Source organism: Seriola aureovittata, chromosome 14, assembly GCF_021018895.1.
Source record: "Seriola aureovittata isolate HTS-2021-v1 ecotype China chromosome 14, ASM2101889v1, whole genome shotgun sequence".
Taxonomy (NCBI): Eukaryota; Metazoa; Chordata; class Actinopteri; order Carangiformes; family Carangidae; genus Seriola; species Seriola aureovittata.
Genome location: NC_079377.1, coordinates 5,082,262 through 5,106,149, shown reverse-complemented (window position 1 = coordinate 5,106,149; position 23,888 = coordinate 5,082,262). Strand labels below are relative to the sequence as shown.

The 23,888-nt window shown below is 41.8% G+C and overlaps 1 protein-coding gene across 1 annotated transcript in view; it reads right to left on the bottom strand.

The window, feature by feature from the left end:
- dntt (deoxynucleotidyltransferase, terminal) overlaps positions 1–17,020 on the bottom strand; it is an 86,921-nt gene extending 69,901 nt beyond the window's left edge. Inside the window, exons 1-3 of the mRNA XM_056396024.1 lie at positions 16,827–17,020; positions 11,594–11,768; positions 8,798–8,896 (exon numbers count right to left, since the gene is read on the bottom strand). Coding sequence (XP_056251999.1) covers positions 8,798–8,896; positions 11,594–11,768; positions 16,827–17,020 — 468 coding nt within the window. The remainder of the gene's footprint in view (positions 1–8,797; positions 8,897–11,593; positions 11,769–16,826) is intronic.
- Positions 17,021–23,888: the final 6,868 nt, after the last annotated feature.

Here is a 23,888-nt window from a genome sequence, read left to right as displayed (position 1 = left end):
AAAGTGATGCACTTCTTCGAGTGGCCCCTGGAGGCTGGCTCCAAAAAGTGAGTCAATCCCCTTAGACTCCCATGTTAAAATGTCCGACTTTACAGCAGAAATAAACATGTTTACAGCCTGGTACAAAAAATGGTTTTGGTCTCAGGCTAACTCCCTCCCTTCTTGTTGTTTGTTCCACCAACTTCTGAGAAATTATCCAGGGCTCTAACAGGGATTTCCACCAGTGCATGCAATGTCCAGCTGGGGACCTGGGGGGGGGGGGGGGGCTGCTACCACTGCTGCCCAACAACTTGAGCTAAAGATGTCTATAATTTTTTGAGATTGTGTTCTTATTTTTCTTTTTTCTTTTTTCTTTAAAGTGGATGGTAACAAACTGCTGCATTTACAAAGTAAAGTTCACTTTTTTGCCGCTACGGATCTCTCAATCAAAACAATAACAAATGACGGAGTACGATGATGTCATGAATTAGCGTGGGATCATGGGAGTTGTTGTCTAAATTGTTAAACAACTCATTGCCATTTTATTTTTAGGTTAGAATTCCTTCATTGTTCAGGAGGTTTTTACCACGAGCCAAATTATCTACAAAGGTCCCTTCTTCTCCAAAGCAAACAGACCAGGTCATTAAACCCGGTAAAAACCTTGAATCAAGCCGTTTCAGGATAAAAATCTGTTTCTCTGATGCTCTTGGGCGGACACAGAACATTAGGGAGGGGCTGCGAGAGGAACTTAAGAGCCAGACGTCCAAGACTCAAATCCTTCATCCGGTTAAAGGTTACAGTTATGAGGTTATAAGGTTATAAAAAGTGACGGTGACATGACATGAAACAGTTGGAGAGTAGTAGACTGGAAATGTTTTAATGTCCGGCCATCTGGACATCAGGCCGGGCGCTTATGGAAAACTCTGCTCTGATGCGTGATTCACTTAGAGCCCTTTACCTTCTCTGACCACCTTTTCAGGCTTGGCAGCTATTGTACAATAGTCCTCTTTCACAGCTGACATTTTAACTTGTCATAGTGTGAAAAGCACAGGTGTTACTAATAACACTGACAGCTGCTCAGTTCTATTCAAGTGTCCCTGTAAGCCATGACAGCGTGGCACTGACCCTGAACTTAGGAAAGAGATAGTAATGGAAGACTTAAGGTGCTGCTGATGACCTGTTGTCACTGCGCAGCCAAAGGAGACAACGTTTGATTCTCAGTAGGATCAAAACTACCTTTCACAGTACTGGGATTCATTTAATTCAAGTTCAGTAATAGGATATTGCTTAGTATAGCTTTAAGAAGAGGAAACAGTGTGTTGTATCTTCTTTAAAGCCTTAAATAGCACAAGGAGCTCAGAAATTTGTCTGTAATCACGAGTGACATTTGGGTCAGCAGCACGCTACCGCGCTGCCCTTTATGTAATGCATGAATTAGTTATGTTTAAGCGTAATAATAATAATAATAGAAATTCATATGAGTGAAATACCACACAGCTGATAAACTAGTCTGCCATAGCACAGTGCCTGAAGGACACATACTGGAAGCCACTACAGGCTAAGGAATTCTAAATCCAGGACCTGGACATGATGCAGCCCAGTGTGACCAAAGTTCAGGACAAACTCTGCCATATTCATGCCTTCGTTTCCCCTCCTCTAGCCAAGCCACAATCTGAGGTCACTGCACCAGCAGCAGTCCTGTGCAGACGTGCAGCCTCAGGTCAGTGAGCAGCCGACTCTAGTCCAGCTCTCCCAGGAGACGCAATGACCCGTTTACTGCAGCACATGGAAAGCAAACCACCCTTTACATCCCAGCACACACACGCACAAACTGACACACACATACACACAGATATACAAGCACACACACGCACAGCTGGGTTCTCCTCACAGCATGCGACAAATAAGAGGAGCAAGCTAATAATTGGATAGGTGATAGGGCACGCTTGTGCTGTACCAGTGTTTAGTGTGCAGGGTGTGTTACAAGAGGTTTGTCTGGAAATGTCTGGTTTAATAATAACCACAGGCTAAACTCTGGATTATCAAAAATAGACATTCTGTGGTATAAAATCCAGTAGTATAAGAATGCAAGATTCTCTATGGGGAGAATGAACTATATCAAGCAATCAAACAGATTTGCATGCATGCCCTTTCACCCCACTTCTTTGCTCTCTGCTAAAAGTGAAGGTAGATATAAAAGCCAAAAGTTGGCGTTACATACACAAACAGAGGTTTAACTATATATTCAAGCATCTAATGACAGTTGAAATACAGTTTTACTCCAATGAATCTATAAAAGTATTCCAGTCTTTGCTAATTACCAAAGCTAGGCGTATCCTAATCCTATCCTAAACTAGCTTAAGATAGCTTTTAGCCTAGCTTAAGGCTAAAAGCAAGGTGTAATCCTAATCGCAGCGGCCCTCTCTCTCTCTCTCTCTCTCTCTCTCTCTCTCTCTCTCTCTCTCTCTCTCTCTCTCTCTCTCTCTCTCTCTCTCTCTCTCTCTCTCTCTCTCTCTCTCTCTCTCTCTCTCTCTCTCTCTCTCTCTCTCTCTCTCTTCTCTCTCTCTCTCTCTCTCTCTCTCTCTCTCTCTCTCTCTCTCTCTCTCTCTCTCTCTCTCTCTCTCTCTCTCTCTCTATAAAAGAGAGAAATATTGTTATCCAATACTTTTAACTTCAAAAGTCACAGCTGGGCATTGAACAATTCCCAGCCAGGTTCACCACTTCTTAGTGTCCCCCTGTGTTACAGCTTGTTGTGCGTCCCCAAAGTGGCCAAAATATTACATTGCAGGAGCAATCAAAAGCAAACCTCTAAAAATGATGGTGTATTTCTTTAAATCAGAAATGTTTTTATACTAGATAATACTTGATTGAGTTATTGTGTCCTGTTGATGCTTGTCATAAGAAAGTGGATGAAGTGACTAAAACACGAACACCCAGTTATATCACCTAATTCTCTCACCTGTAGAGAAACAGGATTTTAAGACGCTCCACACATACAGTTGTATGTATAAACAGCACACACGAACATAGTAGTGCACCATCACATACACACAAACACACACACACACCCGCTGCAGCCGGCCTGTCAACTGTCATGTTGTTGTAGCAACTGCATGAACTCAGCGCTGCAGGCTTGAAAACCCACCCTGCATATGCATTTATCTAATTAATCAGGAGTTAAGGCTGGTAGGGGGACTTGGTGCGCAGGGACGTTGATATAGCACGCCGATTTACCCCCCGCCATCGGATATCACGGACATGCCTGCGAGTCATGTTCGCACAGCAGCCCATCACACTGCACGCGCAGAGAGAAACCATGAAAGGAGGTCAGAGAACCCACAGAGAAGAGTTTTAACACGATTAACAGCTAGGAGATGGATTTTATCTCTCTCATATCTAATGAATAAGTAGAGGGCATAATTCTCACATTTTTTTTTCTTCATATAATTTCAAGATTTACCTCAAATGATGAAACGCACGGTGTCTAACTTGTTCCCTAAGAGCACCTTCAAAGAAAAGTTCAAAGCATTTTAATATGAAATTTAACGAGATTTAGTCAAGGCAAGAGTAAACCTTCATACATCTTTCCAAAATAAACCAAACAAGTACTGACAAAGCAGCAATGTGTGACCCATTTCTGATCCTTATATCTTTTTGTTTGTTGGCTTTTTAAGTTGTGAATGCTAACTCCGCTGGGGGATGGAGGGAATCAATTTGATGCATTTAAGGTTCAGTGCTCCCATACCCCCATCCACCCAGCTCCTCATCCGTGGCGTGTCTGCTATCAGTGCATTTGAGGCCTTGTGCTGCAGGGAAACAAATTCAGGATGTTTAGCCTTTTCTCCCTGTACCTCTTCCTCCCACTAAGTCTTCCTTTGCCTCTCCTCATTAGTCTGGCATACTGTGCGTGCTTCTATGTTTCCGTGTGTGTGTGTGCGTGCGTGTGTATGTGTGTGTGTGTGTGTGTGTAGGGCAACATTTGATGTTGCATGTCAATCAACCAAGATACAAATGTCAATTTTTGTGTCATGGTGCACCAGGTTTATGGTAAAATTATGACAGCAGAAGACTAGAGGGCTGAGCAGATACAACAAGAGAGTGTGTGAGTTTGACTTGTCTGTGTGTGTATGTGTGTGTGTGTGTGTACTCGTGCAAAGAGTTGTGGTTTTCCCAGTCACACGGCGAGAATAATACAGCAAGAGACAACAAGAGTGAGAGTGAACACAGTATGAACGGGTAGAGGGGTGGGGGAGTGCGAGGCAGAGATGGCGAGGGATAAAGAGGGAGCAGGGAAGGATAAATCAATAGTGCACGGCTGTGGAATGAAGGGCCGCTTGCTGCCAGTGTGTGATTGACACCTCACTGGGGTGCTGTTGCTGAGATGATGCTCATCCTCTCTTCCTGATCCTGACACCTCTCCCCAACACCTACTTCCTCCTCCTCCTCCTCCATCACACCCTGCCAGCCCCGGATGCCCCCCCCCCTCCTAAAAATCATCGCAGGTTATTTCCTCTTACACTTCCTCTCTCTGTCTAATGGATCGCTCCACACATACAGTTGTACACATAAACAGCACACACGAACACAGTGGTGCACCATCACATACACATGAATACACGCACGTCATCTAAAGCCCCTGGGTAGAGTATATTTGCCTTACTACATTGTATCTTTGTAAAATAAATTGGTCTTGTTGATTAAATAAATTGGTTTTTGATAGTGGTGAGAATTATATGGGTTTATTGTTTGTCCTTGGGTAAGACTACCAAAACAAGCCATGGGTTCAATTTGAAATGTTGATGTTATGCGAATCCCCCCGTGGCTTAGGCTCCATAATTAAAGCGCAGATACGAGAGTGGTATCAATCTTCTCGTGTAATTCTTGCCAAAGAAAGTGTATTTGCCGAATTGTTGCAGATGTGTTTGTTTAAAGTTACAACAGTTACTAAGGAGCCAAAGTCCTGACACCTCCTCCTGTTTGTTCCCCGCACTTCTGTAGCTCCAATCTCTCTTTCATTATCTCTCTGGAAAAGTGAAGGGGTTTGCTGTTCATATTCTATTAATACATTTGGTATCTCCTGCAGTACTTTCTATTAGAAGTTCAAATCTTTTAGCAACGTAGCAATCGTCAGTGTTTCTATAATAATAATGTATCAGATGAAAATGTGACAACAATTACTCCATTTACATCTGGGATTAAAAAGCCCATCATATCCAGAATGTATCTAGATATGATTTTAACCTGAATAATTTAACCCTGGTATTAATATGTCTCTCCTGAGTCCACAGTGAGATCTGATCGCTCAGTCCAGAAGAAGAAGAGGAAGAGGAAGAGGAAGAGGAAGAGGAAGCTTGGTTGCAATACAAATTGCCAAGTTTCACTTGTATTTTTTTGTTGGACCAAACTGAAAGCACACAGTTGGTCCGTCTGCTAGCTGCCCACAGCTACCACGTCGCCGGTTTGTAACAGTAGCACATGATTACGTATTTCCACCCACGTAGTTGTTGAATATGGACTGACGACGCAATCGCATTTACACTTGTGTTCAGTGTTGTCAAAAATCCGTCCCTGACCCCCTCTGGAGGTGCTTTTGTCAGATCACAATCCTTACTAATTGCATCTTGGGTGCCTTTACATCTGTACTTTAATGTGGTAAAGCATTATCCAATTGCAATCACCCATAATTATCAACAGGTGTAGATGAGGTAAATGTGACAAATGTGAAAGTCGCTCCTAGTGATGAACCTACAGAGAATCATCACCTGAATATGCCGCTTCCCTCAGCTTTATGGAGCTTTATGGTGAGTTTCAAATGTCAGGCCTGTGACTTTACAGCTCTACTGTCCACTCTCACTGCTCTCATAACACTGTTTCCGGCCATGGGAGGCAACTGCTTTCAGCAAACACACTTTAAAAACCCACTAAATGCCCAGCACCAAACAGGAGACAGAGACTAGTTGGTGAACACACAGGAAAAAAATAACAGTTAAGGTTCTATGTCACACACAAAATCACTTTTCTGGGCTCTAGGAACGTTTTACAAATATAAACCTTTATGAATTTAAGAATAATTGACCTTTGCAGGTGGAGGTGTCCTGTCAAACGTCAGAATACACAGAATGGCTGTTTTTCAGTGTAATAGCCTGTTAGCCAACACTGTTTTGCTAGCATACTGTTGGAGAAGCTGTTAGCTGCTAGCTCTAAGTGTAATTTTGTGAAAGAGCTGCTTTGTAAGTACTGCTCTTGTAGAGCAACGCTGAACATGAGTTAATAGAGACTCACTTAACTGAGCTGAGAGACTCAAGTTTAACTGACTGATGAATACATCTTGGAAAAAGTAATTGTCCTTCTAACAAATGAATGTCCCACAGAGTTTAAGGTCCCCTGTTGTGGATGTTCTACAGAATTCTATTAACTCTGGAGTCTGCATTGTTGACATGAAACATTAGCTCTTGGGGCTGGGGGGGGGGGGGGGGGGGGGGGCTCAAGAGAGAGAAGCATTTTTCTAAAATGTCTAAATTCATGTTATTTTCTGTTTTATTTGTTGATATATATGTTCTGTATTGTGCAAATCTTTTGACGTTACACAAAGAAAATTTCCCTCGCAGAGAGCAGATTGTAAGAGTTGAGTGCAAATGTTGGAGTGGCATGGGCTTTCGTTTTTCTTTTTGCAAACAAGATAAAGCTACACACATAAATAATGACAACAAAAAAAAAAAAAAACCCTCAGGACATCACTTGAAGACAAACTGTTGTTGCTAGGTGACAGCGGCACTGGCTAATTTCAATTTGACTCTGGATCACAAACACATACAAACAGGTTAAATGTACACACCCATATACAGTACATAAATGCAATCACAAACACATTCACACACATAACAAGCATTTTTAAGTATCTCAGCACCATTAAAAGCCTTTTCATTAGACATGTATTCACTGGGATTACATCGTTATTGTCTCTCACAATCAAGCAGACGGCAGGGCAGATCAAGGACTGCTTCGCCGCTGTGGATCAATCGCTCGCCCCTTCATTATCGCAGTACAGTAGATGATATGATTTGCTGTGCCTTATTTCTAATCAGAGACTTGTTTTACAGTCAAAGGGTAAGGCAACTAAGTCTTCTATTTCTTTCTGACTAAGATATTTCAAGTAATTGCATTTTGTCTGCCTCAATATTTGCGCTTTACCTTTGGCTTCCTCAAGACCACATCTAGTGCAACCTTTCTCTCTCATCAGAAAGTCTTCTTTGATGTGGCTTTATGTGGAGATAATGAGTTAATCATGGGGATGGGGAAATTGAGTGGGATTGCTAATTGTGGAGTTAATGTGGAAAGAAACAGAGGATAAGAAATTGAACAGCAGCCCTCTGCAGGTGAGACGTGAGTGGGTGCGCACATCTCTACTCGTCTGCCCACGTGAACAAACATGTTTGTGCATGTGTATGAGAGTTTCAATACGCGTGGGTGAATTTCTGTACGTGTGTGTGTGTGTATGTAGGTTTACCGTCAGTGGGAAATAGAAAGTCATTATGGAACAGATGCCAAACAAGCCCTCGGTAAGCTGTGCTTAATAGGTCTTAGAGAAGCTCATCAGCAGGTCTCCACACTCCCACACTCTCTCACACACAAACACACACACACACACACACACACACACACACACACACACACACACACACACACACACACACACACACACACACACACACACACACACACACACACACACACACACACACACACAGTGAAATTGCACATCTCAGACCTCCAGTTTCATATTCTGAGCCAAATATAGCATCAAAACAAGCAAAAGGGAAATGCACGAGTAAACCAATGTTCATGCATTTCTGAGTATATGCTCTATTTCTTCTTTTAGCGAGACAGTGAATGTTGCACAAGGTCTCAGCAGCACTATTAAACTTACAAGTAATTACTTTTTTTATTATAGCTTAATCTTTCAATTATTTTATGACTAATTATTTTCTAGATTAATTGTTTAGTCAGTACAATGTCAGAAAAAAAAAAAATGTCATGTTTCCCAAAGGGACATCTTCAAATTGCTTGTGAACAGTCCAAAAGCCAAGTCAGGCTATTTACAGTGATAAAAAGGCAGCAAAGCGTCACGTTGATGAAGCTGGAAACAACAACAACGTGTGATCGTTGCATGATAAATGCCCTTATTGATTAATCACTTATCAAAAATGAAGGTCAAATACAATCAGCAAGCTGCTCTGTGGTGGTTTATGGTTTGTTTGTTTAATACATTGACTCTATGTAGATACTGGCTTGTTCCTGGTTTCCCACTGTGCACCTGCAGATATGTTACCAGGACCTGGTTGTTTCCCCTTTCTTTCACGCTCATCAGCACCTAAGCCAATTAAGCACTTCCCTATTCTATGTGGGAACCTGAGCATTCCTTCCTCGGCCGCCCACCTCAGCCACCCCCACCCCTACCTCTGCCCAACCAGATGGCGGAGGGACAGATCCATCATTGCTTGTGAGGAGTGTCACGTCCATCGCCCATCTTGGCGTAGCGCGCGGCGCCACAGGGCGTGTCCGTGCCAGTCCCCCGTGCCAGGGATCGTGGGCATGTCAGCTGTTCCACCTCCGACGTGCCGCAGCTACAGATGCTACTCATTTGCAGGTTAATGTATTTTGTGGGAGAGCTGTGTCAGAGCACCGGTGAGTGAAGCGAGCCATCCATCCAATTAGAGCAGAACAGATTAGCGGGCTTTTTTACATTGTACAGCCTCTGGTGGGCCAACATGAAAAAGTGCAGTTGTGTGTCGAGTGAGGTGAGATAGCATTTTCTTACTGTGAAAATCTTGTTATTGTTTTCTGTGGTTGTCCGTCTCTGGCAGGCGTATTGAGAGACTGTGGCTGTGGGACCTCCTGGAAATGTGGGCAAGATGTCCTGTGTACACAGACAACCAGAGACTCATGAACACACACATACATACAGTCATATATCGTCCTAATTCCTGAGCCTTGGCAAATTGTTGACAGGCTAAATGTGTAAATGTGTGTAAGGTTACTCCTGACTAGCGCAGCGCCAAGCGTTCAAATTGAATTACACAAAAATGTAGCCATTTGCCTTGGAGAAGTTATTTTTATGACTGTGTGTCTCCAGGGCAACAGGCTAATGACACTCATCTCACAGTCTGGTGGCATCCAAATCCATTACACTACCTATCCCGTGGCATTACAAATCTGCTTGCCATCATCCAATTTGCCTCCTGTAAATTGCCTTTTCATTCTATGAAAAAATGGTTCCCCATTTGTAATATATGTGTCAAAAGGATTACCAATGTAATATTAATATTCTTGCAGACAATTAGACATCACAAAAGGGAACATTGTGTCCATAAAATTACCCATGGAATGGGTGGGAGAATGATACAGAGAGGGGAAGAAGAGGAGAAAGAGGAAGATGGAGAGACTGTCACCGCACCGTGTTGAATGGGATCGATGCTGCAGAGGGAACAGGGATGTCTCAAAAAGATAATGAAAAGACCTGGTTCCTCTCACACTGCTGGGCTGAATCAATCAGTAAGGGATTCAAAAAATGTTCATCATTTATTCTCTGCCAGGAGCCTTCCTGTTCTCCCAAAAAAAAAAAAAAGGAATAACTTTGAATATATTTCACAGCACAATTTTTCTGCCAATCAAAAGTAAAGATGCCTTAGAAACTCCCTAACTGCGCTCCTTCTAAATACAACAGGAGGCTCTCCCTCACTTTTCCACCTCAGCTGCAGTTTGTTTAATCCAATATGGTATTGTGGGTCCATGGAGACAAACGCCTGTGCATCAGCATGCAGAGGCTGGTTTTCCCCATCTGGGCTTGGATATTTTACAGGCCTATAACTCTGTGGCAGCTAAAGCTCTCAGACTGATCTCAGATGCAGCGTATCCCCTCATGGCCTTCTCTCCTGTGTCCTCTCCACCTTTGGTGTATGGCTTAGATGTAACTAAACCAATGTGTGCAGCCTACATGGCACGGCTTCATTTCTCCACATACCATCTGCTGAGATGAAAAGGTACAGGGAGCGTCGCAGGACCTCACCCACTCCTGCAGCCTCCTCCTCTACACACCCCAGGCTTGTTCTTCCCTTCATTATGATGCCTGTCACACAGGCAGAGGAGGCGCACTCAGGTGAGTAAATGCAATCCTCTCGGGCTGTTGAGCAGGGTCAAAGGTCACAGGGGGGTCCACCTCTAAAGGGAGTCTGCTTGGCCCTGCACCCACGCACCTACACACTAACATCCTCCTCAGGCGCCCGGCCCACCTGTCTGCTAACCACAGAGCAAAGGCAGACACATGTTCACCAGCCAGATGAAAACTCTAAATCCCTGGCAATCATTTCCATTTTTCTTCCTTTTTAGGCAGCATATTCTTACATCTTACCACCTCTCCACTTAAACAGCCTGAGCAGCCTCTCTGCAAGCCAAGAAGTAATGGAAAATGTTACATTTCAGTAAGTTTAATGCTTAAAATTCCTCCCCAACTTGCTGTAGAATATCTATGATTGTGAAATACATTGCATTTTCCGACTATCAAAAGGAGCTGCAGGCAAATGTGCCCGAGAAGTAGCCATTTTAGGGAATATTTTATCTCATGGTAGCCCCTTAAATGGATTTATCTCTCATAAAAAACAATCTCCTAGCGCCACGCAGATAAATGCCACCGCGCATTACCTTGTTGGCTTTGGAGAGCAAAGGCATCACAAAAGCAAGCAGAGAAGTGGGCTTGTGGTTACCTGGGGAGATGGGTCAATAAATGCCAGCATGGCATCATTAGCCTTGTCACTTAATGATGCAGGCGGCTAAAAGCATGACACTGATGTGCCACGCTGACGTGGCTATGTGGAAACAATGCTAGAGCAAGAGAAAAGCGTTTCTGGGGGATTTCACATGGAGGCATAAACACAGCGAATGTCACTGTGACCATTAACGCCGTCACAGGCTGTTAGGAGGAAACGTAGATGGGACTGGCAAACGTGACTCCAGGAGTTGAGTGTTTTTCCCTGTCCACTGTGGGAGGAAAAAGAGACGACATATTTCTTTATTTTGGATCCATATGCTGCCAAGCTCTCGTAGTGCCATTCGCAAGGGAAAACACAGTGTGTGTGTGTGTGTGTGTGTGTGTGTGTGTGTGTGTGTGTGTGTGTGTGTGTGTGTGTGTGTGTGTGACTATGTATATGCGTTTCACTAAGTGGGGATGCTCGGAGCCCAGACATCCAGCTGATGGGTTTATTTGACACCCCTGTGCAATATGGGGGATGTTTCTGTTGCTATCAGAAAGGTGAAATGTGGTGCTACGAGCAGAGACAGAGGGAAGTTAGATTTGTCCTCCCTGTCAGGGGGCCGACATTATAGATTTGCAGGGAGAAGAGAGGAAGCTTATTCATTATATGTAGATATAGAATATACAGAAAAACTCCACAATGTGCCTTTCCTGCATAAAAAAAAGCAATAAATGATTGTGTTTCCTCAAAGCATCAAGTACTGCATGCTTATCTGACATACCCTATAAAAAAACTAGTAGTGCCATCTAGTGCTTCCTCTACATGTGGCTGGATATTTCTGTCTGGCTTGTGACACACACACAAACCTGAATGAGATGTCTGGTCTCCACAGCAACAGGTCTCCCCTCTCTCATGCTGTCAGTGAACCAGCTGATGTCCAACACGTGCACACTGGGTAGATTCTTCAGCTCACACCCCTTGAGCCATGTCCACAGAGATGAAGCCTGGGTGTCCTCTGACACGATATGAGTGACCACATCGCTGCAACCGGAGAAGACGAGGTTTTGTTTTTTTTTGTTAGTTGTGGGTAGCAGGAAGAAAAAGCTGTGAACATAACACCAACTTAGTATCATCTTTGAAGTTTATATGGATAACTGCTTGTGCTTCTAGGCACCTGGGAAAACTCTAATATTCACTCTTCTTTTATCTCTGTTTTGGTCCCCACCAACTTTTGGATCTGGATCTTTAGCTGCTAAATGTGCCACTGTGTTCACCAGCTCTGTCTGTCTGCCATTTGATGCTAGGGAAGTAGTGTACAGTGGGTTTTAGAGGGTTTTTTTTTTTTAATTGGTGAAAAGTAAGAGTAAACCAAAACAGTAAAACTGCAGATCAAAAAACCAGAACAAGAAGTTGAAAGATGCAAAAATAAAAAGTGGAAAAGGAATGGAATGAGTCCTAAAACTCGACATTTTAGCATCTCCGGTCTATGGGTTTTTGGTTAGATGACTGAAATAAGGTCTGTGATCAACACAAGCTTAAGATATTTCCATGTTTTATTCTACGAGATAACATACGTCAGTAAATAGCCCAGTCATGACGCTTTAGCAAACTATCACTAACTCTGTAAGAAGAAAGGCTTTTCTAGAAGAGGTCAGAGCTAAATCAAACAACAAGTTGGAAGTTTAGTGGTGGTGACGTTGAGGTCGTGCCACCGTGGTGTAGTTCTGACAGTTGTATTTAGGCCTTAACAATTATAAAACCAAACTTCCTGGTTGGCCTACGTAAATACATCATCCCTGCGGAACTCTATAGAGCTGCTTAGTCAGGTGATAATTCTCTGTGCTTTCAACACCATGAGCAACCCCCTTCAACCAGTCATGTGATCAATTGTTAAAATTAATATATTGATTATAGCTGCTTAAATACCCCTGAAAACTTAGTAAGTATTTCTCTTAAACATAAGATGACAACAAATAATTAAAAACTGGAATTAAGGTTTTAATAAACATCTTTATGTGATATTTCTTTGGAGTTGAACAGTGGTATTATCAGATTTGACTGTCTGTAGCCCAACAACACAGCCCTGAACTACCATCTGATTTTGAGAGAAATGTTGCAAAATTCTTCCCAGCGAAGCCTGCCCACTCAGGACCAGTGAGAGGAGCACATACAAAAAAACAAATACAGAAATCTCTTAGATGAAAGAACCTAAACTGTTCTAACTTTGGCAGAAAATTTTGAGTTTGTGTTTGACCTGTTCACTCATATAAGAGCTCGACTTGTTGATTTAAGTCATTATGTTTCTCTTAGTGCAAAATATAAGCAGAAAAAAGCATTGATTCCACATTTACTGATTAGTAGGATTCACAGGAACTGGAAGATTCCCTTCGCTCTTTGATTTAACAAAATAAAACTTTCCTGTCTTGCTCTCAGCAGCCTTTAGAGAGCGAAACAGTTCAAGTGATGCTTTTGAAATGCAGCTCAGATCTCAGCATCATGGTCTTATCCGTGCTGTTTGGGGATCAACACTGGGTGAACAACAATCAGCACAGACCCTCAGTGCCTCCCTCCACTGTTTGATAGCTGAACTCATTCAACCAGTGCCTTCTACAGCTCCGCCGAGACGTTCAACAGACTTTTTATCATGGTCTCCTCCCCTCTGCTTCCTGCAACAGAGTCTAACTACCATACCCAATCAGAGCACCCAGCCGTGCATAATTACCCTCGCCACACTCCTCCTCTTCCTCTCTCCTGACGTGGGTAAATCGGTGGAAAGACTCCTTAAGGGAAGTCCCAGCAGAGCTCAGGCTGAGGCCTAATTGACCAAATCACTGGCGAAACTAATCCTCTGGCTGTTTGGCATACCAGTCCAGCCACTGATGGTCCGTGTTTAAAAAATAAAATCTTTCCCAGTACAAAGACATGGACAAAGAGCCTCTAACACAGACACATTTGAGGTATCTAAGGGGCACAAAAGCTTAAACTCACTGGCCGTGAACAGTTGTCTAACCATAGTAATAGAGACTTGGCTCTCAGGTTTATTTCCCTCTGAGATCACCAGGGGTTGAGTTGCTATGTTGGAACAAAATTGACGTTCACAGAGGGAAAAAAAGCATTGTCTCCTTGTGCCATGTTTACCAAGATATAATCCAGCCCCTGATTTGGATCCTTATCTTAACGCCTAGCCACACAGAATGTAAAACGGCAGATTGGCATGTAAATGAGCAAAAATGCAAGCCCAGCACCAGATTGTACTTCCCTGACTCAGTGGGACTCTGAGCCCAGACACAAGGACAGGCTTAAGTCAATGGTCTTTGATATGGAGAACTCTCTCGAGTCGTCTCTCTGTCCTGCTCGCCGGCGGCCACCCTCGCCATCCCTTCCAAAAGCGAAAAACAACAAGCATATCTAAGACCACGTATGTCCACAACAGATTTTTACACCAGGGCGAGGTTTCATCTGTTTGCCTTTCACAGCTGCTCCCATGAGCCATCTTTACCGAGATAATCACTGTAAGACGGTAGATCAAATTAATCAATAATGTAAAATTAATTAGATCAAGCTAGAATATCTATGCGTAATGTGTAAAACAAGGTTACAGATTACACTAGGACTTAGAAGCTTTACACTGCAACACAAGGGCAATGTTTTTTCTTTGTTTCCGGGTCTTTTCTAATCCGTTAGCTTAAGACAATATGAACATAGGCATCATGATCATAGTTGAGACCCTTTACAACTGAAAGCATTAAAAAGTCACACGGACGATGCGTTTTCAAACCGAGTCATGATGTGAACATTTAGCTAGCCAGCTAGCTACAGCTGATGAAACCTGCTAGCAACAGTGGGAACGTCACTCAAAAAAAAACAACCGTCACCAGCTAGGAATGAGAATTCTGCTTTTGTCTATCATTGTCTGAAATTGAAGAAAAGTTGTTTTAGAAATGATTAAGAATTTAGAGCGGTAAATATACCCCCTCGATCACTGTAAAATACATACTGTGAAAACCAAAAGATGGACAGGCATAACAACTAAAGGAGATCTTAACCTTCAGAGTGATGGTTATATTCTAAATTGTGCTATGCTGTCAAAGGTCTGTGTGTGTGTGTGTGTGTGTGTGTGTGTGTGTGTGTGTGTGTGTGTGTGTGTGTGTGTGTGTGTGTGTGTGTGTGTGTGTTTGCGCACGGGCATGTTTCCTGCCGTTCATGAAAGAGCATTTATTGCAGCTCATCAATCAGCCAGGACAAACTTGTCGATATCTGGATCCAAGTTCATGTGCATCAGACTTGAAATTAGGACAAGGGGAGACATGGTGTGTGCATGTGTCATGTGTTCGTGTGTGTCTGTGTGAGCACGCGCGTGTGGGCGCGCGTGTGAGCACATGCCTTCATGCACAGAGGAATGCACACAGTGTATCAGACCATATGCTCAAGGCAGCGTGCCTATAACTTGTGTAAGTCTAGATAACGGGAGGTGTTGCTATCAAACTGCAGCTGATATCAGTTTTGTCGACTTGCAGAATTCATGTCAGTTTGAGGCAGGCACGCTCTATTTCCTGTCGTTGGTTTCAAACAATTGTATCAAGCCAAGTGTAACCGTAGGAGCGCTCAAGCTGTGTTTCTGGGAATGCTGCCATGGCCAAGCTGGCGCACGGCTGGCAGGCACACTTACTGCATGCATTTAAACACGCACACACACACACAAACACACACACCTGCTAGTTATACTAAACTCATGAGGACCCTTTATTGACTACATATAAATCACATGCTAATTTCATCCTTAAGGTAACTTTAATTTGGAAAAGCAGCCCTCACTGTGAACGTCTTAAAGTCAAATTAGTTCTTGAAAATGAAACACACACACAGACACACACAGACACACACACAGACACAGACACACACACACACACACACACACACACACACACACACACACACACACCTGCTCATCAGAGCAGCTCAGAGTCAGTTTTAAGCTGCCTAGCTCACAATAACAAATTCAACTTTTCAAAAATGGGAGGCGGCATCAACGGCATGACAAGCCTGAAAGCAACCTGCCTCTGTTGCGGACGTCAAGCAGAGGACCTCCGCAGTGTTCACAGTTTGGGATTTAAAAGATACTTTCAACTGAAGATGGAGAAAAAATGAAGAAGGCATGCTGCTTCCATAATTACCGCACAATGGATGATTCATCACCACAAGAAACAAGCTCACCAAGTATCTCTCCTTAAGTGCAACTTAACAGAAAACTTTCACCAAACTCATTAAAAAAAAAGTTTGTGTGGGCTCTGTTACCTTTCCTTTTTTTTTTTTTTTAAGTCTTCTCCCTGCCAACAGGCTGTAGCTGCGTTAGCCCATTTCTTCCTTTCCTAAACGTATTTATGTAGGAGCTGAGTTATGGCTCAGAGGGGAAAATCCACTAACGTGTAGCAGAGGCAGGATGGATGCCCTGGCCCTTCCTTAATTAAGTATTCATGAGTCAATAGTGGCTCGCTAACTAGCTAATTGAACCTTAACTTCTTAAAAAAGGGAGAAGTTTTAAAGAAAATGCCACAAAGTATTAATGAATATCTCACTAGAGAGCTGGTCTTTTTAATTATGCCCTAAATTTTTTTCTTTTTTCTTTTAGAGGAATATTTTAACAGCCTGATCTGTCGTTACTATAAATATCTGGGGTGCAAGTTTAACTTTGATACCTGTGTATATTCAATCCTTACATTATCCCAAATCATTTCTGCTTCTATAGATGAGAAATTAACGTTTAAGCAATAAAATGAGTTCATTTTACATTTACTAGCCTGGCTGCAAACAGTGCAGCCATGCTCAAACAGGCCTTTCAGTGGTATCATGACCTTCCATTTCATTAGGGTTAAAATAAGCCCTTGAAAGCCAAGGCCAAACTGTTCTGACTGGTACCCGAGCAAAAAAAAAACACAAACCCAAAAAATAGTGTAAAAAAAAAAAAAAGCCACCCCCCACCCCCTGCATCTCTTTAAGCTGTACATTAATGTGTTCTCCTGAGCTTCACATTCAGAAAAGCTTTTAAGCACCAAACCTCTGCTCAGTCATTGAACAACAAAATAGCAAGCTTTTTACAACCTGAGGATGTCTTCCACAATAAAGCCCTTTGACCTAGCCAGTTGGGTCAGAAAGCTTCTCCTGCTGCAGCCCATTTTCCTCTCCACCAGGTACAGTCTGACATCCTCAAACTTCACCCCCTCACGCCTTGGAGCGCCGGCTTCCGCTGGTCTCGACCTTTTCCTCACACGAGGCGCAATGGGAGTGTGGAACATCTCTTTTCAGAGGAGCTATCCGAAGTATTTCTGAACCTCTAGGAATTTCTGCGTAAGTGTGCTTTTGTTGTTGTTGCGTGCCACTTAACATCCACCTAGGAAAAACACCCACTTTGATAAGGCCCCAGTTGTTTATTTGACAGTTGTAGCTTTCCTTTTTTTTTTTTTTTTTTCTTGCCTGATAGTGGGACAGTGTGACAGTTGGAGCAGGGTTGGTGAAAGTTGGCAGACAGGAAAAAGCTTCTGGCAACAGGTGTTGAGGATTTGGTGTTTACCAAAAACCACCTGCCAAGATCGAATGATTGAGGATGTGAGAAAAAAAGATGAAAACACGTTGTTGGCATGGCATTATTCACTTCCAGTAGTAGAAGTTTTTCTGCAAACACATGCGTTTGGAGGAAGTAAACACAGCCTCATCCAGTTGCTTCTTAAAAAGCTACTCAAAAGTTTTTCCTGCAGTTGTAACTCTACTGTCTTGGCTGGAGTCTCACTCCTGGGAGATGCCTGAGTCCTGGTCACCTCACAAACCCCTCACAGCTGTCCTGCCATGTCCAGTTCGTCTCGCCACTCACTGTCTCATTATGTCCGGACCACGTCTGCACCATCTGCTCCACCACTTTAATTAGCTTACTGCCTAAAATGAGAGCCTTTGTGGGCATTTCCCCCGAGATCCCAAAAGCTCATGAACGGCCTTTGCACACACACACACACACACACACACACACACACACACACACACACACACACACACACACACACACACACACACACACACACACACACACACACACGCACACACACACACAGGTATTGTATATGCAAGCCACTGATAATCAGGAACATTTATCCAGGGAATATGCAGTGGTCAGGAACACAGGCTGAAAATGGATTTAATCTGTTGAACTCATCTATTCCTTTTGTTTCCAAAGAGGTAATTACAACATGATGCATCTGCTTCAGCAGACCAAATAGGAAAGATTTGTTGATTTAGGTGAAGGGGGGAAAAAAACATCATTACAGGCCTTGATTCTACATCTAATTACCACTTTGTTCATTTCTTCGCTTTAATAAGCACACCTTGCTTCTGTCTGCTTCACAGAAATTATTACACGGCTCTCATTAGCGTGGAGTTCCGGGGGTTAACGGGTGTCACAGGGCAGACGCCACTAATTGTTTGACGATTTAGCCCCCCAATCATTCAGCTGTATATGAGGGTGCTGGCCCCCATCCAGACAGAGACCGATGAAATTCGAACATCACTGAGACAAATGGCTCTTACACTGCCAGTAGCAATCACTGCGAGAGCAACGAACCAAATTTCCCATCTAACTTTCTACTCTAGCTCTGTGTGTGCATGATAAAATCATCTGATAATTAAAATTATCATACATATTCAGTTTATTCACTTTATTTTAATGTTAATTCTAGCAGATACTGAATATGTCAGGTTGAGAAAATGATGCTAACGACACCCAGTGGTTTAAATTCGATAAGTACATTACTACAAGTAATGTAGGCCACAATTTAGAGGTATTTGTACTTTATTGAATATTTCCATTCTATGCTGCTTTATACTTACACTCTGCTACTTTCAGACAGTTTTTTTCTTCAACAACAACAGTGTATTAGTTCCACCTCGACCAGCTGTGAAATTGAAATGCTACATCTTCATTATTATGTCAGTATCCAATATTGAAATATAACACTAAATGGGGCCAGTGTGTGCGAGTGGGCTACTTCTACATGTGATAAGCAGCTATAACTGATATTTTTTACAATAACAATATATCAAATGACAATATGAAAACAATTCGACAATGAAAGGGGGACAGTCATAGTGATGAACCCCTTTTGAATCTGCAGCTTCCCTCAGCTTTACAGAGTTTTACAGTGAGTTTCAGCTCAGTGTTAAGCAACCCGACTCTTAACTTTACTGTTTTGGTTTTCATAGCGTCGTTTCTCAACCACACAAACCCACTGTCCACTACCTGCTTTGCACCAAACACCAGACAGATACAATTAGAAACCACTTAGTGAACATAGTGGAGCATATAGCAGATAAAGAGCCAGATATTTTCCCCAGGAGTTGGTAGAGACTAAAAACAGAGCTAAAAGATAGTGAACATTGAACTACTTTCACCATGCCAGCACAACTCCAAATTAAAGATAATGTTGCTCCTGGATGTGTAAATAAACAACTGTTGCAATGTTAATTTCGTGACTGAAAATTGTGAAATATTTGACAACAATTTTTTCCATGATGAAGATGAGACACTGACAATACGAAACTGAAGTTATTAAACAATATCTGACGACCCAGCAAACAGGTACATTTTTTTGTTTCTAAGTTCTTTAAATAACCTTTAAAGAACTTCCCCAAACTAGCTACTAACGTAAAATACACAGCGATAGGAAAAGAACTTGATGGTGTCAGTGAGGCTTGTTTTAGATTAGCAGTCCACAATCTTAATCACAATCTGCATCCTGTTTCTGGTTTTGTTGTGAAAGATCTGACTGGAAGCTGTGATTCCTATCTTTGAGCTTTTGAGCATTTTGAGCTTCTTTCAGATGCTTGTTAGCTTGCCACTACTTTTAACCCATAATAATGTCTTTATGAGGTGTTATAGGTACATACCTCAATTAGAAAGTTTAGTGGCTGCTGACTTGCTCACCGGCAGGGAGGTCTCTTGTCCCGCAGAGGAACTGCAACTCCATCTTGGGCTACAGCTGGGGACAGTAGTTCTTGTGCTGCTCACGTGTCAAATCACTGGGAAGAATCAAACGGATCCTTTAGCTTGAAATACTTACAATACCCACTTCATGTTATGTCAGGCCACTGCACCTCCCAGTCCAGTGTGAAAGCTGTTTAAGCAAAACTCACCTATGCTAATGATGCTAGCCATGCCATCTACTAGCTAGCTGCTTTGTAGGCCCGCTGAAAGTTTTACATGAATGCTCCGAAACTGACAGGAGAACCAACCTGCGGGTGAGACGGATCCATCTTACCAGTCTGCATGGTGGCTAGCATCTACTGGCATAGAGCCGGAGGAAGTGTTGGGGGAGAGTGACATCTGAGCAGCCCTGATGAGACTGTTGCCTTTGCAACCCGGACTCAGATAAGTACTAGAGAATAATGTGATAGTTTATCACATTAAATTGATACATCTTATAATATTTTATGTGGAGTGTGTAACATCCTCATTTGAAAAGCTGGCACTGTCCGTGAATCACAGGACACCTTAGTGTAGTGTTGTAGTCAAATCCCGCGAGATTCCGTCAATGTTTTTTGTGAGACCCAATTTGGCTGAATAAACCCCAGCAGCTAGGAGTAACTCCTTTGTCGTTATCCTTCCTTCATAAGTTAGCCTGAGAGCAAAGATACCAGAGTGGTAGCAATTATTCATTAAATCATAGAGAATTAGTCTTAAAAAGTCAATTTTTTCCTGTTTGTAGGGTATGTGTGATTTGGACAATTTACAGTATAGTTGCATCCCTGTACTTAAAGTTATGGCTACTTAAGAGTTACACCCCTCTATTAGCCTAGCCAGCTAAGTTAGCTGGGCAGTAGCCAGTTGACTAGTACCAGCTTGTGTTGTGTGCAAAGAGGTTTCAAGTATTTTATTCACAAATTTATTTAAATAGTAGTGTACAACCTATTATAAACACTAAATGTATAAGTATAACACAGTCCAGACAAAACTGAACATTATAAGGGGAGTATTTATTGCAGGACTGCTGTACCTTTCCACTAACTTAAATGTTCACAATGTTTCTGTCAATTAATTTTCTGATGCCTAAAAAAGATTAAAATGTTTAGGTCAAATGACTGTAACTAAAAAGGATGAGGTTGATTAATATGACAAATATTCAAATAGACCTTTGATCTGAGGACTAAGACAAACACAAAATTTAAAAATAGCTTTAAAAACGAACACTAATGTATGTCAATGTTGTGTCCACAACTTGTTTCTGCTGCCTCAAGTGGCCAAAATCGTTTTTGCAGGTTTAAATGTATTTTGCTGATAGTACTTCAAACACCTGAATTTTACTTGGAGTCATTTTATTTTTGTTTTATTGTTATTATTAATTGGTTAAAGGGTCTAAATATCTCTCATCTATAGAGTTTTTCCATTTGATGGAATGGTGCACCCATAAAAAACATTTATTTCTGGGTGTGAACATTTCACTCAGTGTAAATATCATATTCTTTATGAAACAACAGAATATACAAAATATATACACAATGTGATGTCACATAGTGTGGAATTAGACGGATTAGTAACCTTATAATACATTTTGGCCACTGGGAAAAGGCAGCAGGAAAAGCTGAGAGCAAAACCATGCATATTGCAAGATTAATTAAACCCATTGGCTACACAGTCACTCACTTCAAAACTGATGCAGATTCTATTGAAGCAGGGCTTGCATGATGCTTTTCTGAGGTTGTCTGCTGTTTTGCAAATTGCGCTGTCATAGGTTGGTTGTTGGTAGGCTGTCTTGTAGGTAATTACGATGAGATGTGCATTTATTTTCATTTCTGTTTCTGTTAATTTCGTTCTCATGTTTATTTCACTCGCTTCCTGCCTGCATTTAATTCATTTTTACTCATGCCACCCGTGACCGCAGCTGTCTGCTCCTGCTGGAAACACGTTCGTTAGAGGAAAATCCTAAAACAATTACCAAATACTCTATAAAGCTGAGGGGAGCTAAAGATTTGAGTGTTTATCAGTTTCAAAACCCTTTCCACATTAGTTACATCGTGTTGTTTATGTAAAAGTGTTGACTAGAGTAAAGCTTTAAAGCTAAGTGTGTGAATAACACAAGGGAAGAACTGGATGAAAAGGGAAAAAGTGTCGTCCTCGTCCATAGATAGATAGATAGATAGATAGATTGATTTTTATGTTGAAAACATATAAATTCAAAACCTTGGTGCTTGGAGCAAACAGCATTGTTTTGACAGCTGTTTTTTTCTGTTTGTTCCCACAGCATGTCAAAAAGTGCCAGGTCCAGTAGGTTTGTGAATTAAATATTTTGGAATCAATAACCAACAGAGCATCAAAAAAGAGAAAACACACAGCCTGAAGGTGAGTCTTATTATCCAGTTTTCTTGCTGAGGAGTTACTGCTTTGTATCATATTATAATATTTCAGGTCGAGGATGCTTCCTAACAAAGTAAAAGACTGTATAGCTACTGATGAAATACGCCGCTTAACAAATAAAAGTGATAAGAAATGGTTTCCTTCTGTTTTATTTGATATACATCCTCATTCCTAGTTCACATATTAAGTGTGTGGCTGTGTTTTAAGGTTGTATTCGATAGCTATGGAGTTTTCAGTTTGGTGTCGGATAAACAGAGGACCAAACACATGCACACCATTGCTGAAAATAACTGGAACATGTAGATAAGAAGTAATGAAATGGTTGTAAAGTTGTAAGCCTCCGCGAACCAACCAAGCTTCAGGAAATAGAGCCACAGTCTCACCTTCCTGTGTTACAGTGTCGAATAATGGTAAAAAGTGTTGTTGCAAAACATCATGATGTCACAGTGAAGTTAACCTTTGAAATTTTGGATATAAAGTGTCATCACTTCATTCTATCCTTATGGATTTAATTGTGTCATAATTAGAATATGAAGTTATGGCCAAAAATATGTTTTGTGAGGACACAGTGACCTTTGACCACCAAATTCTAATCATGTCATCGCTGAGTTCAAGTGAATGTTTGTGCCAAATTTAAAGAAGTTCCCACAAGGTGTTACTGAGATGTCACGTTCACAACCGTGGGACGCACAATCGGAAAACATAAAGCCTCTGGCCCTGGCTGTCGCCGGCGCAGAGGCATAAAAAAAAAAACAACTGTAGTCGTCTGTGTAGAAAAGATGATTCTGTAGTTTGACAAAACAAATTAAACAACATCCGACCATTCATCACTGTCATACTCAGTTCCTGACTTAACGGAACAGTTGAATGGTAAATAAGCTTATTTGCTTTCTTGCCAAGATTTAGATGAGAAGATTGATGCCAATCTTATGTCTGTGCTTTAGTATGTAGTATGGATCCAAGATGATTCGCTTACCTTCTGAACACTCACTAATATGAGGTCACTGCAGTCAGCTGATCAAAACCACAACTTTTTATTTTCAAAGGTAAGAAAATCTTCATATGAGCACCTCTGATAAAGCTCATTCCTGATGAGGTTGTTGCTCATTGTGCTCATCTGTTGTCATGTATCTGTTGGGTGCATAAGTGGGCAACTTTTAGGTATCAACTCTCATTAAATCTTGGCAAGAAATTTCCCAAAATGTTAATCTGTTCCTTTGATTAAATATTAAATTACATCAGACACTAACCCTGCTTGGTACAGTATATCCATATGGCTAACATTAAGTAAGAAAAGGGCCAATCAGCAAATTCAGCAGCGGACCTTTGTCATCTCCAACACCGCATGACTCAGTCTGATAAAACAGAAAATGTAAGTTAAAAGTATTTTATCATATGTTTCGATTTCTCACTGAGGTGTTGGCTCTTGACATGCCCGATCACAGTCATATTTCTTGTACCTGAGATGCTAGTCAACAAAGAAAATACCCCATTTCCTCTCTTGATGAAAATTTCCAAATAACACACACTCTATATAGAGTGCAAAGATGTATAGTAAAATTAACACCGTGCCTTACGGTAAATGAAGCGTGCCTAAGATGGGACACTCTATTATGACACTTTTGTTTCTTAAGTGTACTCTATTTATAATGACTATGAGGAAGTTGTTGCTTCCCTTTTGTGGGTACCTCTACTGCAGTGTCAGCTACAAGTTTAGATTTTCTTTGGTTTTTTTAAGTACCATGAATTTCCACATTCCAGCGTAGACA